Source organism: Xiphophorus hellerii, chromosome 8 (genome assembly GCF_003331165.1).
Source record: "Xiphophorus hellerii strain 12219 chromosome 8, Xiphophorus_hellerii-4.1, whole genome shotgun sequence".
Classification (NCBI taxonomy): Eukaryota; Metazoa; Chordata; class Actinopteri; order Cyprinodontiformes; family Poeciliidae; genus Xiphophorus; species Xiphophorus hellerii.
In genome coordinates, this window is record NC_045679.1 from 9,844,289 (window position 1) to 9,871,003 (window position 26,715).

General features: G+C 35.9%; 1 protein-coding gene across 3 annotated transcripts in view; it reads right to left on the reverse strand.

Moving 5' to 3' along the window:
* The window catches only part of cntfr (ciliary neurotrophic factor receptor), a 235,475-nt gene that overhangs the window by 20,712 nt on the left and 188,048 nt on the right, over positions 1-26,715 (reverse strand). For all 3 annotated transcript variants that reach the window (XM_032570005.1, XM_032570004.1, XM_032570003.1), the window contains 3 exons: positions 21,006-21,123; positions 18,915-19,081; positions 12,389-12,552 (listed from right to left, as the gene is read on the reverse strand). In XM_032570005.1, the coding sequence (XP_032425896.1) occupies positions 12,389-12,552; positions 18,915-19,081; positions 21,006-21,123 (449 nt within the window). The remainder of the gene's footprint in view (positions 1-12,388; positions 12,553-18,914; positions 19,082-21,005; positions 21,124-26,715) is intronic.

The following is a 26,715-nucleotide window of genomic DNA, read 5'->3' on the forward strand; positions in this document are numbered from 1 at the left end:
GAGCTGTGAATCTCACTTTTTATAAAAATGAAGTAAGTGAAAAGTTGGCCCTGGGGTGTTTCCACACCCTGGGGTGTTACAGCGCTTATATTGCCGGTGCTGTTCTACTTTGGGATAAAACTTCATGTAAGTACACAATTCTATGAGATAATCTTTAGCACACAATGCACTAACTATAAAAAACTGTGATAAAGTATGGTTGAACACACATATACTCCGTCAAAATGAATGAGTTTGTGTGAAAGTGTGTGTCTGCAGAAAATAGTGAAGGACAGATGCTGGGAAGTTCACTGTCAAACATTCAACACATTGTTAAAAGACATGCACACGCACCCACACGCACGCACCAACACACACGCCTTCTCAAATGCAATCCTACACAAATCTTAGACAATGTGAGTGGTAGAGAGATGTCCTCTGGGATCGCATAAGGAGCAGGGAGAAAAATAAGTAGACTTTTTGCTCTTTTCTACTCATGCCACCTCCTCCCACCACCTTTTCTCCTTTCTATCCTGTTATTCCTGGACACATATACTCTGTCTGGCACTTGTATTTAGAGTTGCAAAACTTCAAATTATTTTTCGCTTGGGATCAATAAAGTTTAGTCTAGTCTCATCTCCTAAATACTGTACATATATATATATATATATATATATATATATATATATATATATATATATAAAAAAAAATATATATATTTATATATATATACGGTATGTGTGTGTGGGGGTGTGTGTGTGTGTGATATGCTCATTGCAATGCCTCAGAGTAGCAAAGGGTGCAAGATGCTCAAATAACCTCTATAATTACAAAAAGTGAGTAATCAAAGTTGCTCAAAAAATGTTGTGAAGTGGAACTCAATTGTGACTTATTGAACTGAAGCTATGTTTTTTTTTCTACAGCTGAAACCATATATTACATGCACTGTGCAAAACGATGTATAGCATTCTTTTTCTTACTGTCTCACTAAATCAGACTAAACCCTTTGCTGTTTAAAATCAGGTAGGTTGCCAAAATTATTTTTGATTTACTAAATGTCATAATATTGAGATATCTTACATACAGTGACATTAGTATTTACATAGATGAAAACCACAGATGATGATGTCATGTAAGCTTCTGATATTAATATTTCCACAACCTCGGAGCTAAAATGAGACATGCCTGTTATATTTTTCTTTTGAAAAGTCTAAAGAAATGAGCCAAAAAATCTGGAAAAACATCTTTGGCCTCCTCAAGTCTGGTTAATCATTAAGTACAATTCCCAGAAGTCTGAAGGAGCCACATTCATCTGATCAAACAATTATATGCGAGTGTAAACAGCATGGGAATGTCTTGGCATTGTAGTGTGTGCAACATATTTTGGTGTGAGAGGTTTGTATCACCCCAAATGAATATAAAAGATGTCAGCCGAAGCTTATAAATACACAGTTTGCATAAACACTCAGCAACAAAGACTTTATCTGCTGGATTAAACCTGTAAAAAATGAGTCATAACATATTTTTTCATTAAATCTGAACTTTTTATGTGCAAGACTGGGCAGATTACCAAAATGTATTCTAAAAACTGATGCAATTATGTCTTTCGTTATATTCTGATGAAGAAGACAAAAAACTTGGAGACCTGAGAAGAAAACCCAAACTGTAGTGCAGGAGTGGCAGCATTACGTTATGAGAGCTTTTTGCTGCAGGAGAGACTGCTGCGCGTAACATTGAATGAACATATTAAATATAATTAGAAGGAGGGCAAGCCGTGGTAGCGTAAGGGATAGCGCGACCCATATTTGGAGGCCTTGAGTCCTCAACTCGGCCGGCGCGGGTTCGACTCCCGGACCCGGCGACATTTGCCGCATGTCTTGTCCACTCTCCTTCCCCCTTCCTGTCAGCCTACTTTCGTACAAGGGACACTAGAGCCCACAAAAAGACCCCTTGGAGGGGTAAAAAAAAAAATTAGAAGTAAACAAATTCTTTTTGGTGAAAGAAGGCAACAGTTTTGTCTGGTCTAATGTCAAATGTTGAGAAAAAAAAACAAAAAAAACGTGCAATAAGGCATTTCACCAAAGCGATAGTTCAGAGGTGGAAAGAGCTATCGAACAAAAAAAACAAGAACAAATTGACAGATAAAAAAAAAAGTGCAAAAACAGAAAAAAAAAGAGACAGTCTGAATGCAAAGAGAAGGAAAAGCACACAGAAGGAGACATGGAGGGAATTGGCGTCGGTGGTCAGATCTAATCCAGTGAGCATGTCTGTTGTCCTGGAAAGGAAACCCAATTATATGGCACTTCCACTGGCCCAATGGCGGGGTGTGTTTGTGTGTGTGCGCAGAGAAGGTTGGTCTCATTAGGCTGACTGACAGCTCCCATTTTTCCACAGCACTTTCCACCCATTTGAAAACTCACACACACACATGCATGGACATAAATGTTGGGTCCAGGGGTAATTTCTCAAACAGTATTTCTCTCTTTGAAACCCCAATCGCCATAGCTGCAATTACTGTAAAAGGGATCCAACCTCCACATACACCCCTACACCCAGACACACACGCACGTGCACGCCTGCACACACCCCAAAGGAAGTGAACTAAACCTTCCACCTTTAAAAAGCAATGTGATAATTTCAATAACCCCACAGGAGAGGTGCCTTTACGTTAATTGTGGTTTATGCTGTCATGTAAGCATGTCAAAAATGTGAAGCATGAACATGTCATGAAATTTAAAATTGAGATCAGAATTTACCTCATTTCCCCCCCCCTTTCCTCTGGTATACTTCAATTTTTGTATGCATGTACTGTAGTTCATCCTCTCTTTGCAGATCTGGAGCAAATTAAACCTACAAAATTTTACAGGCAAATTGTCAGGTACCTCAGTTTATTTGGATTATAATTCTGTGACATATGTTGGGGGTTCTTACAGGATTTTTTAAATAGTTGTACAGACTTCTAATTGAACTGAAGAGGTTCATATTCTTTCAGAAAGATAGAACTTTCTTTTATTTCTTTGTTTTTACTGTCTTGACTTAAATGCTTAAATAATCAAATGACTGCTGTAAATATTGTTCCTTTCATCAAGAAAAATAGGTAAAAAATATACATCTCTTACTAGATATGTGTTGTAAAGGACCTCAATCTGCCAAACTAATCTGTATTGAAAAGATATAAATTACGTGATACAGTATCTGTAATAAATTAGAGTGTTGGAAGGCAAAAATATTGAACACATGAAGAAGCAAAGTTGCAAATACAAAACACAGAAAGCCAAGAAACTGCCTGGAATCTGTTAAGAAATATTTAGAAATATGTCATAATGGGTACAAGCAAATAAGACTTTCAAGACCTTCACTCATTGTTGCAAACCATGGTAAAGCGTTTGATGTATTTTTAAACTTCTGAGTGTCTAAGTGGGGGACTATTGGGGCCATAACACGGAACAGAAAAAAATATAATTTTACAGCAATCCATCAATGACCAGGAGACCCTTGCAAGATTTTTGACAGATGAGTGAAAAAAAAAACAATAGAGAGATTTGGAAAAGCTTGGAATGAGGTCTTTCAAAAAACAGCAAGGTATCCAAACAACATGGCCTCCAAAAACACCTACTATCCAAGAATCCACAGCTAAAGCTTGTTTACAGTGTGTTGTGGTAGATTTAGACAAGCCAATAAACGATATAGTCAGGCCAGGTGAGAACACCATGGATGTCACTGCACATAATATTTTGTTGATGAATTGAAAAACCTATTCCCCCAGGAACACTGTGCCAACAGTAAACTTTACAGGCAAGAGTATCATGGTATGGAGCTTTTTATGTCACTCGCAGAATTTGTATTACTGAAGAAAGGATGAAGGGACAGATTTATTATGAAATGCATTATTAGGAGTCTGTAGAACAGCGGCCTCAAACTCCAGTTCTCAAGGTCCGGTGTACTACAACTTTTAGATGTCTCTCTACCTTAGCACACCTGGGTATAGGTGTGCTATAGTAGATCATTAGCAGATCATATTAGATCATTAGCAGATCATATTAGATCATTAGCAGAGCTCTCTTGAGCTTGACTGCATGTGTTTGAGGCAGTTTCACCATTTAATTCAAATGTGTAGAAGGGATACATCAAAAAGTTGCAGGACTCTGGCACTCGTAGATCGCAGTTTGCAACCAACACTGTAGATGAAACAATGATGGATTATTTATAGCCACAATGATCTGAATTACACAACCAAGGAAGTTATCAAGAGTAACAAAGTTAAAGTGGCAGAACAGCTGAGTCAATTAACTGACTTGAAGCCAATTCAATAATTATGAACATGATTTAGGACTATATTTCATGAAATAGGGTCCAAGAAACTTGAGCATTTGAAGACAGTGTGTGTGTGGAACAAGGGGGCTATTTTGAAGCTTCTCAGTAGAAAATTGTCTTTTCTAGTGAGTTTTTAGTACATTTCAGTGAGTGTGTTCAAAATGTACTTCCTGTGCCATCACACTTTACAGCATAACCTAATTTATGAACTTTTTAGAGCTGGCTCTTTGCATATGTTGATTACTTGGGTGGCAGCTGAAATCTAGTGGAAATTTTAGACCCAATAAGCAGATGTTCACTGGAAAAAAACCCCCAGTGAATTCATAAGTCATTAGATACAAACTCTGAAAAAACGGGAATGAGTGTTTGACAGCCTGAGGATTGACATGGTGATGTCAAAGTCCATAGAATCAGAGGAGAGGGTAGTGTTCAACATGGACTACAAAGTATCCACAAGCTGTTTTTTGTGACTTTCCTTTCTTTCATCTGTCTCTCTGTGACAGCTTTTGTACTTGTATTAAAAGATACCCAGTGAAAGCTTTGCACAGATGTAGACTTTATTTTCTACCTAACAGAAGCACACTTATTTGACAATGTCTTTGTGACTCTCAGTACATCAATGCAAATTGCACAAGATTCTCTCCATCTGTAATGTATTTTGACAGCAGAGCTTAATGATGATGACTTTCATGTGTGACAGCACTGGATTTAGCAGAGTGTGGGCCTCTTCAGCATGTTTGTGTGTTAAAACCATAGGATTTGATAAATGATCTGTCTGAAGCTGTGTCCTTTAGATGGGATGTTTTCCCCAAACAAGGTCTAAACATTTATCATGTGTACCCGTAAATGGATGGCTTGAGGGACGGCTGGTTAGACAGGTGGCTTAACGCATGGGTGGGAGGATGCATGGATAGATGAAGGAGTGGGAGATAGCGAAACATTGGATTGTGAGGAGAGGCAGAGAGGGACTGGAAGGTGAAAAGCAAACTCAAATGAAAGATGTCGCAGGTTTATGAAAGGAAAATACTGAACAAAAATTTTTAAACAAGTTAGACGTTGACGAAATGAGAAAAACTATTTATCTTTCTCAAAGATTTTGTCATCTTGCGTTTAATAACATGTATTTAAACTGTGATGTTGGTTTTCCACGACAGTAATATTAACTTATCATGTTTTTGTTGGCTTAAGACCTGTAATTTCAACACATCTCATGTTATGGATAAATAAAAACCTGTCAAAGAAAAAATAAACCTAAGATGTCACGTTTTCCTATCCATCTCCTTTGCTTTGAGACACTAAATTATGGGTGCGTACCATTTCACCATGTGTCCCTACTACTTAGTCATGGCCACGCACACTGAGGGGTATTGGACTACAATCACTCAATGAATGCAAGTTATTTGTTAGCTACAAAATATTTCAGCAATTATTATAATGCCTCATTTCATGTATTTTATTGAACTGAGATTGGCAGCACAAGCAAACGGTTTAGTCAGTTTAACAATTAATACAGTGTCTAATTTGGCACCTTCACATGTAGTATAATTTGGTATATGTGCTTTGTAAAAACTCAACAAAAGCATATCAGTACTGGCATATTGGAACTCCAGCAAACATATTAAAGAAACTGGTAACAAGTGATGGTGATTAGGTCTTCTTAAAGGCCAGCAAAAGTGTCAACCACTAAGATTCACAACTTTAAATGATAGAACAAAGTGTCACTTCTTATCTAGACACACAGCAAGAGGCTGTACCAGGAAATAGGATTCAGCTTTGGATTTGTTGCTTGCAGTTATCTTTTTTACTCATCTGATTTATTCAGATCAGTCCAGCTGTGTGTAATGTAAACGTAATATCTGATATTAAGCTTTTTTTGGTGCCAGAGGCACCAGGAGAAAAGCAGCACACTGACTATAAGAGAAGTCTCAAAGTAAGGTAATAGAGGTATTAAAGGAAGATGAAATAGACAAAGGAGTTCACTTTAATGTCCTGGTGTAGTGCAAAGAATAATACTCCAACCATGAACAACATGTTTATATAATGAAGATCACTCAATCTACATACTTTAGGTAACAGTGGAATTAATAATTTTATGCTAATTCTACAACTTGTGATTTGGAATTTTACCTTTCAAAGTCTTGCTTTTACTTAAAGACAAATGGATTGGACTGAATTGTTCCTGGCAAGTTATAGACATAAAAAAGAAGTGAGACTGTAGTGAATAACAGGAAAGGTGCGCATGTGATAAAGTTGTTCTGTTTCAATCCGTGGCAGTCTTTTAGAAAAGCTTCAGAGAATATAAACAGGGACTGAGGCTGACAATTAGTGATGGTAATTGATAATATACAATGCTAAAGACAGTTAAATATGTCAAATCTGTTATGATTTTATCTTTATTTAAAATGATGCTGACAATCTTCTTGATCTTCTGTCAAACAGAAGACTATGGGACAAAATAGGTGGAATAAATAATTATCTCCTTCTACAGATAACTAATGGCTGCTCATTGCAAAAAAAAAGAAAAAGAACTACATTTTTGTCAGGTAAAAGCTATATAATAGGACAATGTTGGCAGTAGGAAATCTCCAAGAAAATTCTGTTTGGTGTATTTGAGTTTTTTATAGTTAGTAGTGATCCAAGTTCAGAAGTGTTTCTGTAGAAACAAATTTATGTCTCCGAAACATGATCGAAGTGTTCCAGAATTATGAGGGGACTTTTGGCTAACACGTGTGAACCATTATTACATGGATCAGTTGGAGGACAGGGAAAGTCACTGTGGTGGTGAAAGGAGAAAAGTCTGATATTATGATATTATAGTGAAACATTATATTAAAGAAATAGAAGCAAGAAGGAGAGAGGAAAATGAATAGGGACTGAAAAACACAAATTCATAGAGGCTGGTATAAGAGATCAGAAGAAACCATGGGGAGAGTAAGGGAGATGGATGGCCGACAGAAGGAAAAGGGAGAACATATGTGGAATAAATAAATGAAGGGAAGGTTAAGCTGTGGTGGTCAAGCGAACACAGATTAAAGGAAAAAAGAATTTTAAGACCGCCTCTTTTCTCTGCTCTGGCTGCTATACTTATTGTGCCCTCTTCTTTCTTTGAGTTTTAGTAAATTGTTACTTTTCTTCTCTATGTTATGTATGAAAAACATAGATAAAAATGTTTTTATAAAACAAGACAAACATGAATTAAATGAATACAAAAACATGTATTTCTTTTGATGTTTTGTCAACTGTTTGGGCTTTTTATGCAAAAGATAATTCGTTAATGTTTTTATTGTCTGTTTTTAAATATGATTGATAAGCTATTTGATGTTTTTAGCTCTGCTCTTATTCATCCATGAGTCTATGCAAACCCAGGGCTTGATTGCATATTAGTCTTAGTAATTACAAAACAAGAGTCTATATGCTAATATTCAGCTACTTGTATACATGCCTTCATGTGAGTAGGTGCATCTGACTGTAAATATGAGTTCTCATGCATGGATACATGCACTGAAACATGGTCGAGTGGAGTTTGGCAGAATCCATAAAGGGCAAGTCCACCGTAGCTGATGCAGTTACGTAGAACGAGTTGAAAACGGAGCAGTCTGAAATTGTTTTTATTGCGGTTATCGGACCATTGCTTTAATTGCTGCTCAAGTCTGAGTTCACATCTCTGTGAGGGAACAGTGCCACAAAGAGCCATGGGAAATAAACAAATTCACTGAACATTTACAGATGTACAGATATTTTTATTCTGATACAGTGAGTGAAAGATATAGTCTAAGCTATGATTTACTGTTTCACGTTTAAAACCACCTAACCAAAAAGGCGAAAAAAAATATGGAAATAGAAAAAACAACAACAAAAAAAGGGTCTTAAATTGTTGTTTTTGAGCAATTGTTGGTGTAAAATACACCAGACCCAAAGAGTGAAGCTGGAATTTACACTGAAAAAAGAGGTAGCTTATGCTGCACACACAGTGTTTGCCTAGGGAGAAGTGGTGGCTAAATAGTCACTTCTCTGGAGCACTGATGCATGTAGAAAAAAAGAATAGTTAAACAATAAAGATGTGCTGATGTTTCCTTCACTGTGGAAGTTGTATAGTCATAGAACCTGGTCAATATGCTGCATATTAAAGTATGAAAAAGTCATGAATTAGATTGGCTCAGCAGAAGAACAATAATCCCAAACAGCAAATTAGAGCAGCAAAAGAATGGCTGAAAACCTTAAGATTCAGTCTGTTGTCATACGTCAATCATGACCTCTACCATTATGGAGACTTGATAACACTAAAAGGTTCTAAATACATTTATTTTAGAGCAGTTTTTAGAACTATAATAATTTTTGTAAGTCCATTTCCTCAATTTTACTTATTTTAAAAATTGTTTCAGTTAGAGGTTATTCTACTGTAGCAGAACATGAATTTACTTTAAGAATCTATTCACTTGTGTACAAGGAATGAGAATACGTATGGAGAAAGCGGTAGGTGCAATTCAGCATGATGTGTAAGCAATTTCAATTCGTCTTTCCTTTATTATTTCAGATGGTGTAACTTTTCATTTTTGCTCCCTCAAGCCGTTCATGTGCTTTCCTTGATCTTCAAACATCTACTAACCGACAGCTTTTAGAAATTCACTTTCAAAGCCCACACTACAGCTTCCCCTTTCTTGATGTCTCTTGGATTGTCTGGCACCCACAATGCTCCTTACATCTGATCACACTGATCTCCATATGTCTCTGTCTCTTTTTGCTTTGTAGTTCTCTCACCAACCCTCCATTTGGCCGTCAACTTCAAGTATTATGATCTATGGCTCGTGTGTCTTTTCTTGCATCATATATTTTCCAAAGAGGATTCTGAAGTACAGTATATACTATGTCAGTGACCTTTGTCCTTCACTAAAGTTAATATGCATCTTTGCACTACTGCCTGTATCATTTATATGTCCTGCTCATTTCAGTTTTGGGTATCTACCAAAGTCTGCTATCCATTAACGCCTCTTCTGCTTCTCTGATGTGCTTCATTCATCTCTACTTCAAAACTTTTCCTCATTTTCCTGTATCCATCTGAATCTCCATCACTCTTGAGTATCTGGGGCCGTCATCTCTTCATTCCTCAAGACGATGGATGGTTTCCTCTAAAGATGACTCTGATCACAGCACAGCTTTCATTTCAGACTCCACACACATTTCATAATGTTCCATGTGAAAGCCATACACAAGCATCCCTGTTGTCTAACCACATCAAAGTCAAATTCCTAAGCAACAGTAACCACTTCAATTAACCTTTGAGGCTATAGTGATTGACGTAATGGTATAAGGCCAATGAGCAGTGCATCTTATTTTAGAGGCTTCATTAAACACTTTTAAATGAATTATGTCTCAGCTCAATAACTTTTAACAATAATGTTTAGTGCAACAGCGTGTATCCAAAGACAAATATTGAACACATCCACTCTAAAAGCAGTAATCAGTCATATGCTGCAATAATGAGGATAAAATGCTTACAAAAATAGTGTGGCTTTGTCAGTATGATTGAACCAACATTTTAAAATAGCTAAACCCACACATAAGGTTACCAGATCTCTAGAATCTTACGTAAATGATACATTAACATAATGAAAGTATGTTTGTTGTATTCAGCCTGGGAAGTATTATAAGGCAATTTCTAGACTTTTTAAACTATCATTCCATTGTGAATGATAGTTGTGTACAATGGTTTCATTGTACACATGAGGGAATAATCTCATGTGTACAATGTTCAAGACAGTCCAGTGTCCCTCAAAGTTGACAAATTCAAAACAAATTCGCCCCAATGTCAGATCAAGCAATGCTAGAAGTAATTCCAAAAAGCTAAAGAGGTACATCTCAGACTCTAATATTGGGGTTCATAATAATACGGTCAGAAGATCATTCTTCTCTCTCTAAAAAATTTAAGTTTGCAATCATGCATTTGAATGAAACAAAAGACATCTGGAACAGTGTCCTTTTGACAGACGAGGCCAATGGAAAGATGTTTGAGTAACAAAGTATAGCACCAACGTTCCATAGTGACTGCAGAGCAGGGGTGTCAAACTCCAGTCCTGGAGGGTCACTGTCCTGCAGTTTTTAGATGTGCCACAGGTACAAAATACTGGAATGAAATGGCTTAATTACCTCCTTCTTGTGTAGATAAATTCTCTAGAGCCTTGCTAATGACATAATTATTCTATTCAGGTGTGGTGCAGCAAAGTCACATGTAAAAGTTGCAGGACAGTGGCCCTTCAGGACTGGAGTTTGACACCTGTGCTGTAGAGCATGGTGATGGTTTCAACCAAAGGTCACCCTGTAGACATTAGGTTTACCATTTACTCATTTTTACACCAAAGTATTCTAGTCTTAAATATTCATTGGAGTCATAAATACAATAATAAATCTAATACAAAATGGTGGAAAAGAAAATTACCAGACTGGTGGAAAGGGCCATTCAAAGTCTAAAGTTGAATATGACTTAAGTGATTTTCTAGAATCTGAAGATAGGTGTGTGGAAACAAATACCCAGTTTACCTCAAAATGATATCCTCAAGTTATTGCAGCTAATGATGTTTCTATTGAAAGATAATGATTTTTTTTACTCAACTACATGTCTTTTAAAATAAGAACAATCAGCTACAACAATGTTTTTGAGATGACAGCTGTAACTCTCGTGCTTTGGCACAAAAATAAATGCCTCTCTGGTTCGGAGTTAAAATATGCAGAATTACCTTCAGGAAGCCACACTCACCACAGCTGAAATCAAGAACCTCAACCACAAAGATATTCATCAAAGCATACCACAGGGAAACAAGGGAGTTTGGATGTCGTCAAACCTATTTATGCAATTCCCAAATTACGTGTCGTTGCCCAATCCAAATATTGACTTAAGGTTTCCCACCTATGTTTGGTTCATATATCGATTAATTAGCACAGAAAGTACAGAAGGAAAGAAAACATGCACTGTTTGTCTTTTAATTTTCACTTTTCTTTCTACAAAGAATTGAGTATGAATAACTGCATGGAGCCTTTTTTTAGCTGCAATTAAGAGTTTCTAGTGACTGTGGTGAAGAAAATAAAATTAATATAGCTGTATGAGGAAAACCAAAAGTCACATATAAAAAACAACCTTAAGCTTGATCAATTTCTTTAGAAACCAAATCAATCTTTGTCCCTGAGGTGAAAACCTTTTGTGGTTCATGGCTGCAGCGTCACCTCAAAGAAAACCTATTAACACCTTTCAAATACATTTACTTCTATTGTTGATCTTTGATAGGAGGGACAACAATGCTAAGTGAGGCCATATATCTGATGAACTTCATGGCAAATTTGAAACTGAAACAAATCAACTCCAGTCACAGGCAACCTCTAAATAATAAAATAAAATGACAACAACAGCAATACTGAAAGAGTCACAAATTAAAGAAGGTGTTGAAGGACATATGTATGGATTACTAGGATGTGTAAATGGTCTACAATTCCTGAATATATAATTTCATTTGAGAGTTTGTAACCTTAGATCTTGGAACTACACCTTAGCAAACCATTGACATGCACCATAATAACACTACAAGGTTCGACCTTGGTGGAAAGAGCTTTCATCCCTGGAATTCTATAGTGGACACATATGTTTTTGCTATAAGGAGCCCTTAGGGAAGTGAGCCCACAAAAATTACTCAAATAGAGTAACATACACCAAAGCAGCTGAGAAATGATCCCTGTGTTTCCAGGAATCAAACCAACGGCCCCAATTAAGTCATTTTACTAAAACTTTTCTCAGAGGCATTTCTTTGGAAAATTGTTTTCTTTCATAAAAAGTCTTGGTTTAATAAACTTTGAGCATGATTTCTGAACATATATAGAAATATAGAGCTGGTTGCCATGGAATTCTAAGGATACAATGCTTTTTACTTCCTGTCACATTAAATCCATAAATTTTAATGCAATTTATTTTTACCCTGACTTGTCCCCTAAACCTAACTCTTAGCAACCATAAGAACAATTAACACCTTAGTCCCAAACGTAAATCCTAACTCAAAAACAACGCTGTAACAAAGTAATAAATGCTAAAGCACACACATACAGTAGTACTCACATGCTGCCACCTGTCATGAATGAGTGGTCGATATCGAAGGAAGTACTTAAGAGGAAACGTGTCTATATCGGGCCATGTGGCGGGGCTGTGCCAGGACACCTCCAGCCTTCGAGGGTTTAAACGGATCGGGGATGCCGTCACGCGCTCTGGGGGGTCCGGTTTTACTGCGAAAGGTGGATAAAACCAGTCAGTTAAAAGGAAATAGCAGTCAGTCAGTGATGAAGGTTCCATCTTTCAATGTTTAACCCTATAGTTCTTAAATATCACTGTGTAGCTGATATATTACATTTTTTCCTCACAACACTGATATATTTCAGACTGACATGGGGTTGGAAACAAAGTAAAGAAGAAAAATTTTATTGAAAATCAGAAAGGATGGTTATGTGTAATGGCTGATCCCAAGTTAATGTTTTTAAATAATTTCCAACTTCTTATGCACTGGTTTTAGTAGTTTATTTCTGTTCTATGTTACAAGTTTTACGATTTAGACTTCTACAAAGGTGTTCATGCTATAGGACCTCAAGTCAGAACGACGAAACTAATTTGAATGTTTGGAGAAATGTTGCAAGGTAAATATAAAAGGCCATCAAACCTGATGAGAAGGTATGCAAAAAAAAAAGTGCATCTTAATAACTGTTCACTAAGAAAGCCCTGAATGAGATTGTGACAATTCAATTTGGAGCGTTTCAGACTATATTGAATGACCCGATCATTGTTATATCGCTCTCATTAGGGAGCCCACTGGCCTGCATCTTCAGCTACATGAAACCTTTTGCTCAAGTAAATGCACAACTACACACACATCACAATGGGAAACGATAGCAACAATTATAATCTGAATGTCTGATAAAATACTCATGCATTAAAGCCAATTGCGTGAAATGCATGCCATCATACACACAGAATGATAAACAAACAAGTAGCACACCAACAAATTCAAAATAGCGGCAGACAGGAAGGCACAAACAGACAAAGTAGATAAGTAATTAAAATAAAATGTCAACAAAACAGACTGTTCTTAGCTGCACCCATCAAAAATAGGCATGCTGACATGCAGTGTGGATTTGCTGTGTCTTGTGGAATATTGTTGAACAACTGACACAGAGATCTTTTAAATTTGAAATCATTGTATGAATGGGTGGCAGCTAATTAGCACTCAGCAACAGAGAAAAGGGAGATAGTAAACATTATTCAGTAATAATTATTAATTCAGGGAAACAATGATTGGGTGAGTGAGGACAGGAAGCTCAGGGAGGTTTCAAACATTTACTTTAACTGTTTGTGAGGATAAAGTTTGTCAAGTGAGAAGAAACATTCTGGTATAGTGGTTTTTAGATTTAGTTTTCTCTGTATAAAACATGCATGTCTGAATAAAACATGCATGTCTAAAACATGCAAATTAAAATGTTTAATTTACATTTTCTCTGTGTCTGAGACAAAAGGAGAAGAGAGCATTTGAGTTAACATTTTAACTTCCATTCATTTTACAATATGTATAACATTAACTTAAACTTTTTAGTGCAAAACAACATCAATATGGGGTGAAAACTTACTGAAAACTGACTTACAGAGTTCATGTGCTGTGACAGACAACGTTCTCAGAACAGTGTTTTGACATATATTTCACTGCTCTGTAGCCAAATCACCACGAGTAAAACATGGATGAAAACATGAGTGCAGATGTATTTGTGCATATGTAGATTTGGCTTTATAGACTTTACTTTCATTGCTATTATCCTGTCATGCCAGCCCTCTGTCGTTCGTTAATGAGATGCCTTGAAATGTGTGCTGTGATAAAAATCTGAGAGCTATGTGTGACATACATTATCTGAGAATAGAAGAAAGGAAACAAAAGAAAAGCTGTCTTCATTATAGAAAAAGTTTCAATGTTCTGCTGAAGCTGAACAAAGATATTTCTCTAAAAGCTAATTCTTTATGCATTTACTTTTACAAGAGTGAGGCATCTGAGAACAGTATTCATCCACCTTTTTTTTTTTTTACGCCATTATAGGCTCGTCCTAATAAAAAGGCTTTCAGAAAATCTGGACTCTGATGCATCAGATGATGGATTCTCATGCAGTACTTTGACAAACAAAAAAGACGAAGCAAATCAGTGTGCTTTGGTTTCCCATGAAATCTTTCAAAAATCACTTTATAAAAGGAAATGGAACAGAAAAAAAGCATATGCTGCTGACTCTATTGAAACCAGTCCTGTGAAAATGCAGCACACCCATTCACACACACAAATGCAGTCAAGCTGTTTTCTAGTGTCAAAACTGTCCTACACGCAGTGAGCACTAAATTAAATTAACTAAATGATAGCATAGAAACTATTAAAATTGATTAAAGCGTAGCCTTCTATTTTAAGGAACAAAGGCACTTATCACACCAGAAAGTTTGTCAAACAGTAATTATTCTGCTTTACAGCAAATTAGACAGATTTATCTTTTCCAAATGTACAGTTCCAGTGAGAGGTTTACATAGTCTCAGAAAAGACATTTAAAATTTAGTTTTTTTTTTTTTTTACTTTTCAAGAAAAACTTCAGACGTTTTCATGTAATGCAGGTATTCGCTAATGTCAGAGGTACAAGCGAATGCTCAAATGTTTACAAACACTTTGGTTTGGTTGAGAAGTTGCATACTTGATCAAATTCATGCAAGATTCCATCATTATTTTTGCCTGAATTTTTACTGACACAACTCTTTGGAACTCTTTCTTTTTTTGGTATGGACATGACTTTTAAGTATTGTCCACAGTATTTTCAAAACCATGAGGCCAAAATGTTGGGAAGGCCATTCCTGAAGTTGAAAGTTAATCAGCTTTATATATTTATATATCGTCAGAATCAGTAAAAATGATCATTCTCTTGGGAATATCCAGTTGTGCGCAACGTTCAATCATCTACCTGTTTAAGGTAAAGTTGAAACACTGGTAAGTAGTATTTAATTTTGAATATTCTATCCTGTGTTAAATATGCACTTAGTCAGCCCCATGCTTGTTTGCACAGTGCTCTTGAAATGCTCACCTTGAATCCTTCACACCAGCTTCCCCTAAATGTAATTTCGAGCAATTAACTCCAGTCCTTTCCACTGCTCATTTTCCCTTTTTGTAAATATTTGTTGAGTATGTTTAAAAGCTGAGTTTGTGCCAGGAAACCAATTAAAATGAGCTTGACCAATCCTGCCAAATATGGTGCATATCCAGCCAGAATTATGCAAGAATGTTTTGAATGGAGGTCGTCTTGTAAACTCTCCTCTGAATAACAGTCGGTTTACAAGAGCATTTGTAGCTTTTACACCTTTTCATTCATTTACATTAATAAGGTCACTTATTGATATATTATCTAGAACCTACAGACATAATATTAGCCAACTAGTCTGGGGATTCTTTAAGCATTAGAAGTTGTGACTGAATCAACACCAAGGACATGCATGGACACGCACATCTCCTCTCATCTAATTTTATCCAACTCTGGTTGGATGAACAGGGAAAGTTGAGGAACATTTTCCTTCCACTCAGAATTGAGAAGTGCACAGGGAAGCATAAAATTGCTTTATTTATTTACGATCTGCCTCGTTGTCCCTGAAAATGAATGCCACAATTAAAGTTAGAATAGCAAAGAAAGACTCTTGGTAAAGCATGAATGAAGTGCAGATGAAGTAAAGAGAGACAGCATTTTAGTTTAGTGCAAGAGGAAAATGTCTGTTCAGAAAACACATTTTATATATATGCAAAATATTTAGCGCAGAAAGTGGAGTGAATATTAAAAGATTGCTATTGATCTTTAACTTGTTTTTTGTCACCGAACATTTTTATTGTGTTAGGTGAAACCTAATAATTTTACAGGATAATATGTATGCCTTTAAGCATATATTGTATGATACAGTAAATAAGTAAAAAGTTACTTATTTTTTACTTGTAAGTAAAAAATATAAAAGAAAAGAAATTAATTTAAAAATGGCAGTCTTTTGAGTCTTACAAAAAATAGTGGGTTATATGGTTTTAGACTAAAAACAATTATACAAGAATGATTTTTGGCAAGTTTTCAAAACTTCACAATATTTCTGCATAATATAAGTCTTTATTCATTTAGCAAAAAGATGCAGTTCAAAATCTTTGAGTGACAAACCTTTTTAGTCATTAACTGCATGGAGCCCTTTTTAGCTGCAATTGAGAGTTTCTAGTGACTGCTGGCCAGTCATGCTAGCTGGTTGGAAGGAATTCCAGTTCACACTTCTGCACAAATAAGATCTAATCCTCAGATGCTGTTGGCTCTGTGGTTGTCATCTGATTATTTTATTCCCTTTCTCTTGGGATGTCATGACATTTACCTCTGTCTAATTCACTGGTAGAATTTCTTTTATTACTTTAATAATGCTGAGTACCTGTCCTGGCTGTTACCTATTCTTTAGCAATCACTTTCACAGATTGTGTCAGGTGCTAGTGCAAGAATGTACACGTGTCAAGGTATGATTATCAAGATTAATGTTTTTTTTCTAATATATACCTGTATAACACTATTGTGTATCCTGCTTGCTTCTTCTGTGATCTTAGATCTACTGCTTTCAGTAAATAAAGCTACACCCTCACCTTTCTATCCATCTGCACCTGTACCATATTTATTGTGCATAGAAGACATAACTTTCAGTCTCAGATGGTCTGAAGAGTATTTAGTATGGAAAAAGAACGACATGGGCAACTTCACTGCCATAAGTCAAGAGCTTACATTTGCAATTTGAAAGCAGGATTTCATCTCTCTGCTCTCAAAACTTGTAATGCTTGCACAGAAAAATTCTGCTCTCTTTCAAATATTTTCTATTTTTTTTTTTCGGTGAAGCAGGTTTTTACAGCTTTTTCATTTCTGTTTTCATCCGACATCTTTTTTCTTCTAATTGTTCAGCATAGATTCAACTTATTTTTGCATCACAAAAACCAAAAGTGTAAACTTTTTTTCTTAATAATACAATGTATGCAACTGAACTGCATTTTCTGTTTTAAAGAGATGAACGATAACCTGCTGATGTTTTAAGATCACATTTAACCAGAAAAAAAACATCCATTTCAAAAGGCTTGAGAAAAACAAAAAAAGAAAAGCACCACCTTGTTTTCCTTCTCATTGTAATGTACATGATTTGGCTCATGATGAAAGACAGAGAGCAAACAAAGGAGGAAGATGAAGGGAGGGAAGAGGGGGGTAGCAGAAAATGAATGTGATGTTCCAAAAAGTGCATACAACAAGGAAAGTGAAAGCAGATGGAATGAAAAGGAGTGGTGGGGTATTTTGATATCTCCAAAAGGGATATTTCCTTAGCCAACGCGCTAATCCAGCTACCATTAGCATTTTCATGAGTCTCGTGTCTGGGGGTTGGCAGAGCATGTCACTCCTTCATTCGGTTACTTGTATACACGCCCACCCACACAGAAAAAACACAAACTTTCTCTTTTTAAATAACAAATGTTTTAAACCAATCTTAGGGCCCTGTTGCTGCCTTTGTGCGTGTTTATGTGTCATGCAAGCCGGTGCTACGATGGCAGTGCAACAAGGGGGAGGACTGCTCATAACACTTATCCTTATCTATCAAAGTTTCCCCCTAGTCCTCCCTTAAAACAAATTTCTCCCCTTCACTGCTTTTCCCTTTAGAGTTGCTGATGAATTCTATTACTGCTGTTATTATGAGATGTTAAGGACAAATTCCTCCCCATCAAACCTGCACTTCTTTAAAGAAGATGTGAAAAAATAATTCAATGAAAGAACTGACGCTTAGGTTTATAAAATATGCTGGCTTAGCAGCGGAATATTGATTTGCGATTCATTTGAATTAAATCAATTTAAGAGAGCACAAATGGCTGAAACTATGATGCTTTATTATCTGGTGTTGTCAGTAATCACATGGGAGAACATCAGGTGATTGGCTCCTCAGATGGAATAAAAAAAATAAATAATCCAGCATTCTCCTGAAGTTGTTTGACATTTATTTGCAGAGTGCATTTTCAATTCCCTTTGCCTCTCTGGCACCAACAATTGCTGTATGTGCAACAAAACTCCAAAGGGAACTAGAAGTGTCAGAAAATCAGTTATCTGTGGTCAAACGACTGCATTATTATGTTTTGAGTGTTGGCATCCTCAAAGGGTCGCTTCGACACACTTTTTTTTCTTTTATTCATTTGCCAGAAACCTGTCAGCAATGGAACAAAGATGCTGGGTCTGTCCCTGAACTAAGCTGTTGTAGAACTTCAATAAAACAAAAAAAAAATCTACTGCAGACTGGGGGAGTGATTTAAAAATGTCAGTTTCCTCTAAACCCCTTAAGCGCAGAACCCAAATTAAAGCATTTAATTTTCAACGAAACTTCATCAGAAAATATAAGTGACACCCAAGCCCTGCAGTGCTAAAGTGGTGTGATTAATTTCCTGCCAAGCTTGTGCTTTAGTCACCTTTAGACACAACTGGTTTAAAAGCAGAGGAAAACTCTAGCTGCATGGAACGTACACTAAATGTGAAACAGGAGAAAACATCCATCTTACCTATAGAGGACTCCTCAAAGGATAGGGTAGTGTAGGCTTTCCCTAAGGCGTTTACCGCTGTCACATTAACTTTGTATGGACTGCTGGAGAAGACCTCTGGGAACTGTACATGACAGCGATTCTTGTGGACTGGATCTTTCTGCACATAGAGTGAGTTCTGGTTGTGTCTGAGGAGGAAAATTAAATGATAAGGTAAAGGGGAGGTGGATGAGGGCGGTGAAGGTTGCATGTGAAGAGAAGTTTTTGACTTATCCATCAAAGTTAGGATTTAATTGATGCGAGACTGTTGATACCATAGTGCTTATTTCTTATTTATAGATATTTGCTGAGAAATCAGCAGTCGACCAGAGTTAGCGGAATTTTAATTAGACCAAAAACCTAAATATCAAATATTTTTCCAATTCTTAAACTCTACCAACCTTTGACAACAAAATGATATAGAAATCATAATAAAAAAAAAAAAACAAAACAAAAAAAAACATCACTTTTTGCTGTTAAAATTGCAGAGCCAATCCAAGGTTCCATGAGGCCAAAGAACACACCCACTTCCACCTCAATTGCAGTTTAATATTCAAGTCATTGAATATTTGATGTTCAATTAGTTGTGGGAATAATGCCACACCTGACACTTGCAAGTTGCTAACATTATGGTGCTAACCGTTATTATCACAACAAAGAACTAACAATTCATATTTTCTGCATTCAAACAACAAAGGGACACATTGACAAATAAATAAAGTACAGTTGGCTCTGACCAGAGGAGAAGAAGGTCTCAGAGGTCCTAATAAACTGCAAACAACTGCAACTTTTACTATGTGTTGTGTGTAGGGTAAATATTTGATACTAAACTTCAGTGTCCATACATGTTTTATACATTATTCATTGTTATCTTGATTCTGAATCACGTTTGGGTCCATTTACTCTTACAAATTATGATCCAAATGAAAAGAAAATAACAGATAGTTGTTGGAGTCATTTAACCACATTTCCTTGCAGCATAATAGATTTGATGCTCGGTCTATGTGAAATGTCCTTCAGAACATAGAGATGTCATTATGGCACGACTACAACTAGAAATATATGAAGAGAAAACAAAAGGACTGAATTGCTAATGGGTTGCTGTTACCCCATTATTCAAGCTATGCAGTAAAATAAGATGCTACATAATCATTTAGTTTTTAGAGAACCACCGATTTATAGCGACTGCTCCATCACACACACACACACACACACACAATGTGATGTCACTTCTGGGTCTCATTCAAAAAGCCAGGTAGCATGGAAAATAAACATGAATGCTGTCAATTATAGTTTTTAAAGAAAAATCTAAATCAGCTAAAATGAACATTATCAGCTCAAAGCCATATGACAAAGCAGGGTTAGAAATGTGCCACAGATCTCAATCCATTGCCTTTCTGCTTTGTACTTTTTTCTCTTAATGAACGTTCTTATTTACTGCTCTGCATATGCATCTTCACTTTGACATTTGCCTGCAGGCTGAAGCCTGTTAAACCTCCCACACATTTGAAGTAAGCAGATCTACATTCCTTCAAGATCACTGAGTCAACAGTGAATCATAATGGAACACTTCATTTACTGCAGATAAAAGCCAGATGCCAGCGCCTAGCATCAGAGTTACGAGTGACAGTTAAAGTCCTGCTTTGGATTACAAACAGCCAGCTTGGAAGAACGCAAAGCTGAAAAAGCATCACCTTAGTGGTTGCACGTCACGCTGTTGGATCCAAAACCACATAATTTTACTATCACATTTACAGCTAATGTTTATTTTATTATTATTATTATTATTATTATTATTATTATTATTATTATTATTATTATTATTATTATTATTATTATCAGGATTGGTTAGTATTACCAGTCTATCTTGTCCTATTTCAATTTTTAGCAGAATAATGTTGTGGTATTCATGACACAAGAATCCAGTTGGTGCTCTAGAATCTGAAATCCTATAAACATCATTCCGCTGGATCCTATGTAAAATAACCAGAACAATATACAATTTCAGATATATTTTTGATGTTCTATGTATTAATTATTTATAAAAAATGAATGAAAATTAATTAGACTTACTGAACATCCACTTCAAAGCTGGAGGGTATGTACGTAGGATGCGTCAGGTGCCAGCTGCAGTAGAAACCTTTAGGGTAGGTGTTGGACCGACAGGTGACTTTGGGCTCCTGAGGGGGAACTACACAAAGCAGAAACACAGGAGCACAGGGAAAGGTTAACAGAAAATACATTTTTAAGCAATATGTACAGTTTGAGGCATGTGAAGAGGAAACAAAAACACAGCAGAAGAAGAGATTTAATCGAAAATACATTAATCAAATACAAAGCAGCTATGGCTAATTAAACATTACTTTATTGCATAATTCATTCTTTGATCTAATTTTTTTTTTTATTGAAAATGCCACAGCTTCTTAGTTTGAATTAAGCTGTGGCTTTGGTATGTGTTATTAGAGACGCTTTCACTTTATTTAACTTCCAATGCTGGCACATTTTCTTGTACTATGCATTCATTTTTAATATCAAATCAATTAAATTTTTATGAGGATGTTGATGAAAGAAAGAAAAAGCTTAATCGTGTGCCTAATTAAAATTTGTATGTGCAGTCTCAAATCCTTTTAAAGTTCCATATACTTTCTATAAACCTTAAGCTCACACATATAAATTGTTTTGAGAAAAAGCCTGCAACTGTTGTGTCATTATCTACGAGTGCGCAGAAAGTATTCTATTATGCTTTTCTATTTCAGTATTAAAGCAGCTTTATGACTTTATAAAAACATTATATATCTTAAATTATTTTGCAATAACTATTTTCTTAAGATGCTGGATTGTTTTGTAAAGTGACATAATCAGCTGTGGAGCTGCTGCAGAAATCTTTATGTCAATATGTCATACTTAACTCTAATTTGACAACAACATACATTTTAAGGGGGGATTTTGAAGAGACAGGGAGAATAACTCAAAGTTAAAAACATAAGGGTTTGGAGGAAAATGGAGGATAATCAATCTGATGAGTCCATAATTGCCGCAATGTTTTGCCTAAATTTGTTTATCAAATGTCCCACAACCAATTATCTCTATTTTGTTCATTAGTAGTTTAATATATTTACTCAACAAAGGAGCAGAAACTGTGCTTGATCGAGCTATTTGTAGCACTTACTGAAAACAGACCCTTCCAGCTACACTTGGCCAAACACACACTTACACACACACACATAAAAGGTTTGCTTAATTGGCTGCTATGGGGTCATTTGACTGTCGCACACAATCAACTGTGTTTTAGCGGTCACCACAGCAACTAATTAGCCTGTCAATAATAGATAATAATGGATACTAGGGACGGTATCCAATCGCGCTCAATTAATCACAGAGACTAATTGGGGCCATCTCAATCAATTGGCTTTTCATCTGAGAGCTTCAGTCAAAGTCACACTAAAGCACACTGTCGCACACAAGAATATCACCGCAGACAATTACTGTCAGAGTGTGGCAACACATACACTGCTCCTTCAGGCTCTATAAAGTTAGTGGCAATCAGTCAAACCATCTTATTATCTATGGAGAAAAGAAAAGCAATGAATGACTGGTTAAGAAATTATTAACAGCAATGAGGTCAAGAAAACCAAAAGGAAAAAAAAAGTGCATATGTGTATTTAGAAAGTAACCATGTTTATTTTGATTTCCTAACACTTAAATGTTATTGTATTGAATCTGTTAATTTTCCCCAGCAAAAGAGCTGCCTAAATACCCCTGGGGATTTTGAATTATTCTTCTCAAGATCAAGATAAAGCAAGCTGAATAAAGGATGAGGGAGAATGTGGTGAGAATGTGGTGGTTGTGGCAAGTACTGCAGTCCTGCTTAAAAAATAATGCAATATAAAGAAAACAACATATATATGAAATAAAACAAAGATAAACAAAAATATTTCCAAACTAGCATCAGCACTGCAGCTATTTTCAAAACGAAGTTGGATCAAGTAGCAATTTAATACTTCTATGAAATATTCTGTTATTTGTATAGAGCTAATTCACAACAAATGTCATCTCAAGACACTTTACAAAAAGAAACAAAAAATATTTCAATTCAATCACACAGTTGGTCCTAGTTACCAAACAGTACATTATGCTCAATACTAATACTGTACTGTCACTGCATATTCAAATTAGTTTTAAAAATGATTCTATCTAAGCAAATCTAACAAACTACATTATGTTTCTCTAAACAGAAAGAACACAAACATTTTTCTCCATGTTTAAGGATCTTTCACAGTGGAAATCAACAGTTGGAAATTATAGTAGCTGAATCTTGCATTATTATCAGGCACTAGTAGCTATTATGGTTCCAAATGAGTCATGACAACATAGACATTTGCTGCAAGAGCTTCTTAAAAGACCAGGTCTGTAAAAAGCCAGTAGAGAAAACTTGACAGAAGTAGTGACCAAGTGAGTGAAGGAATGCTCCCCCTGGATAAGTTATGCTGTGTTGTGCCTACCTGTTTTTTCCAAAACACTACCCAATACCTAATTGGGTACATCGTTTTAACAGTTGAGCACAAATAAAGATGACTTGTTGGAGCTCAAAGGGTTTATAACAATGGAAAAAAAAACAGGACATTTAAGTTATTTTAAGTAACGTTATGGTTTTTAGTGTCAGATGAGCTGGTTTGAGTACGTCAGAAACTGCAGATTTAAATCTATTTTCACTCACCACCCTTAGACATACACAGAATGGCCTGGAAACATATGCAGTGGGCAGCAGTTTTTTGGATAAAAATGCCTTTTTTGATCTCAGTGGTCAGAGGAGAATAAACCGAGTGGTTCATGATGTTGAAAGATAACAGTAACCCATATAACCATTCTGTACAACCAAGAACGCAAACTCTAATGCTTACAACAAAAAAGCTAAGAACCTAGATGACACTCCTATCGTCCAACAAACTGGACAATAGTAGATTAGGAAAAACATTGTCTGGTCAGGCAGATTTTGTTTTCAGCTTTGAGATTCAGATGACATCTTCAAAGTTTGGTTCAAGCAACATGAACAAATTGGCCATCTGGCTTTGTTTCAGCAGTTATGCTGTTGGTGGTTATGGATATTGGACACGCCAGTCATTTAACTGGTTAATACCAAGGTACCTAATAAAGTGGCAATGTGTGTAATGAAAAAGGTTAGTATTCTTTTGACTTCTTGAGCTATTTTCCAAACATACAGGGGTGGTAAATGAAATTGCCAAACCAGTGCAAGAAAAGTAGAATAAAGGAATTTTAAAAAGAGAAGAAAAAAGAGTGAATATTGAGAGCTGAAGCATGAGAGCAAAATAAAAGTTGGGGGGAAAAAACAGACACAAAGTGAAGCATATCTGAAAAGATGAAAGGAAAAGGGGACAGAGCCAAAAAAAACATTTCCTTCAAATAAGACAAATGTACTTTTAAAAGGTTTTTTTTTTCTGTTTTTTGGACAAAAAACAAATGCATGAATATGCACAAAAAACCTGCCGCGCAAATGCTTCATTTACTTGAAAATATCAACAGCTGTCCACACACACAGGGAAAATAGATATTAAACAGAGAGCTGGAAACAACAAGGGATAACACACCAGTTGGAAAAAAAAACAAGAGAACAAAGACAACATGAATATTAAAGCCCATGAAACAATAATTCAAATTAAAATTACATACTGCAGGTTTCGACCTCTTTTCTGAACCGCGCTGACATATTACCTGAATCAATGGCACACAGGACACCGCTCATGAATAAATGTTATTTGAATTAGCCTACTTTTATCATCTGGTTTGAATTGCGGTATCAAATGGGATTGTGAAGATGTTTTTTGTTAGCCTCATGAAACCTACACCTGCACGTGTGCACACGCGCACACGCACAAGAGGCTGTTTGGGTTACTTTTAAGTGGTAATAGGTTACAGACTGTGGCTCATAAATGATAATAAGGCTGAAAAAGATGGGGGAAGGTAGAACGGAAACATATGCATGCAAATCTGTTCACATCTTTCTTAAATTGGTAGCTATGTCAATTTTTTATTTATAAGTGCAATATAAAATAGAACTGTAACGTGAACACCTGAAGTTCTATTTCAGTTTTGCTTTAGTTTGAATATTGCCCATTTATTTTGAAACTTATCACAAAGGGAGGAGATTAAACCTAGCAAAGATGAGTGAAGCTGAAGGATTTTTATTGACTGCACTTTACGGGATTGTTGCCTTTCCAATTTTCCTATTCCTGAGGCTCAAATTAGGGAAAGTTTTAGAAATGGGAGACTCAAACCATATGATATTGACAATGTGCCCCTAATAAACTTCTCATGATCTCTTCATTTGTAGCTTCTACGTAACCAGACTTTCTTCTAATCTTTGGCAAATGCCCTGACCAATAGTTCCCCTGGCTATCTAAAAGTAGTTTAACATTACTGTGTTGACACAACATTGTTTTTCTTTCTTTGAGTCTTGAGACTTTTCTTGTAGCAGTGATTCATAGGTCATAGCTGGGGAAATGAAAATTAAACACTTTCAGAAGTTCATAGAGAATCTTTCCAAGGAAAATACAGTGGAAGGAAAGTATTAATAAATATTTTTTTTTCACTGAAAGTGGAGATATTATCTTGTCTCTCTAAATATGTTGTCTCTCCAGTGTGTGCATAGGAATTCATACCCTTTGAAACTGTTTAACTATGTTTTACTCCAATTTTTCACAAAGTTGTTCATACATTTAAAGTAAAAGGAAAGTGATATGTGATTTTTATTTTTGCAACTAAAATTCAAAAAGAAGGGGTTGAGTACATTAATTCCATTGTATACATTGCAGTTTAAGGTTAGGACTTGACAAAATAGCAAAAAGATCAAGGAATATCTTTGCAAGACATGTCTATTTTGTTTTAAATAAGAGAAGGGCTTTTAGATAAATCCTTTCCTCCCTAAATGAGAATACATTTTAAATAAGCAGACATGCTGAACACATAATAAGAACAAGGAACAACATTTACTGAAGCCGGAGAATAACACAGACGTTCTTCGTATACACGGATTACATTGCATGATCAAAGTCAGGCTGTAATTAACCTCAGAGGAATGTACTTTTTCTCCCCCCCTTTACATAATAACATCAGCCAACAGCTTCTTATCATCCTCTCTTTCTTTCCAAACTTTCTCTTCCTCTCTGCCATTAATCCAAACCTGTCACACAAAAATCCCAGATCTTGTTGTAAAGGACTTTTTTTTTTGGCACAGAGGAGTGTATACAAACATACACACTCACAAGTCAAGAAATGTGATGAAAGACAATGACATCCAGTAACCTGGTTGCTAGGATGCAGACAGTGTAGTAATTGCTATTTAGTTGTGTTGGTAGCCTCCCTGTTGCTTTGTTTCTCGAGAATGTGTGTGTGTGTGTGTGCATATTAATTTATCTCTAGCATCGAGAGTGTTTGTTAGCGGTGAATTCTCTTGACATTGTAGAAAAGACAAATGCATTCTTCTTCCTCATTGAAACTTCTCTTAATTGATCAACTTTGTAATGAAAATAAGATTTATCACATCAACAAAAGCGGAACATTACTACTTTCCCAAACCTATCATGGATAATACTTCTCACTTGTGTTTCCCTGGACTGAATTTTTGCATGTGGAATCAATTTAACATTGACTAACATGGTTAAGCGTGCAATAAACAAGCCGTGGATGTTTCTAACAACTAACGTATTCACCCATCAGTCCATTTATCTATTGTGTGCATCCTTTAATGTTTGATTTGATGCTTCGT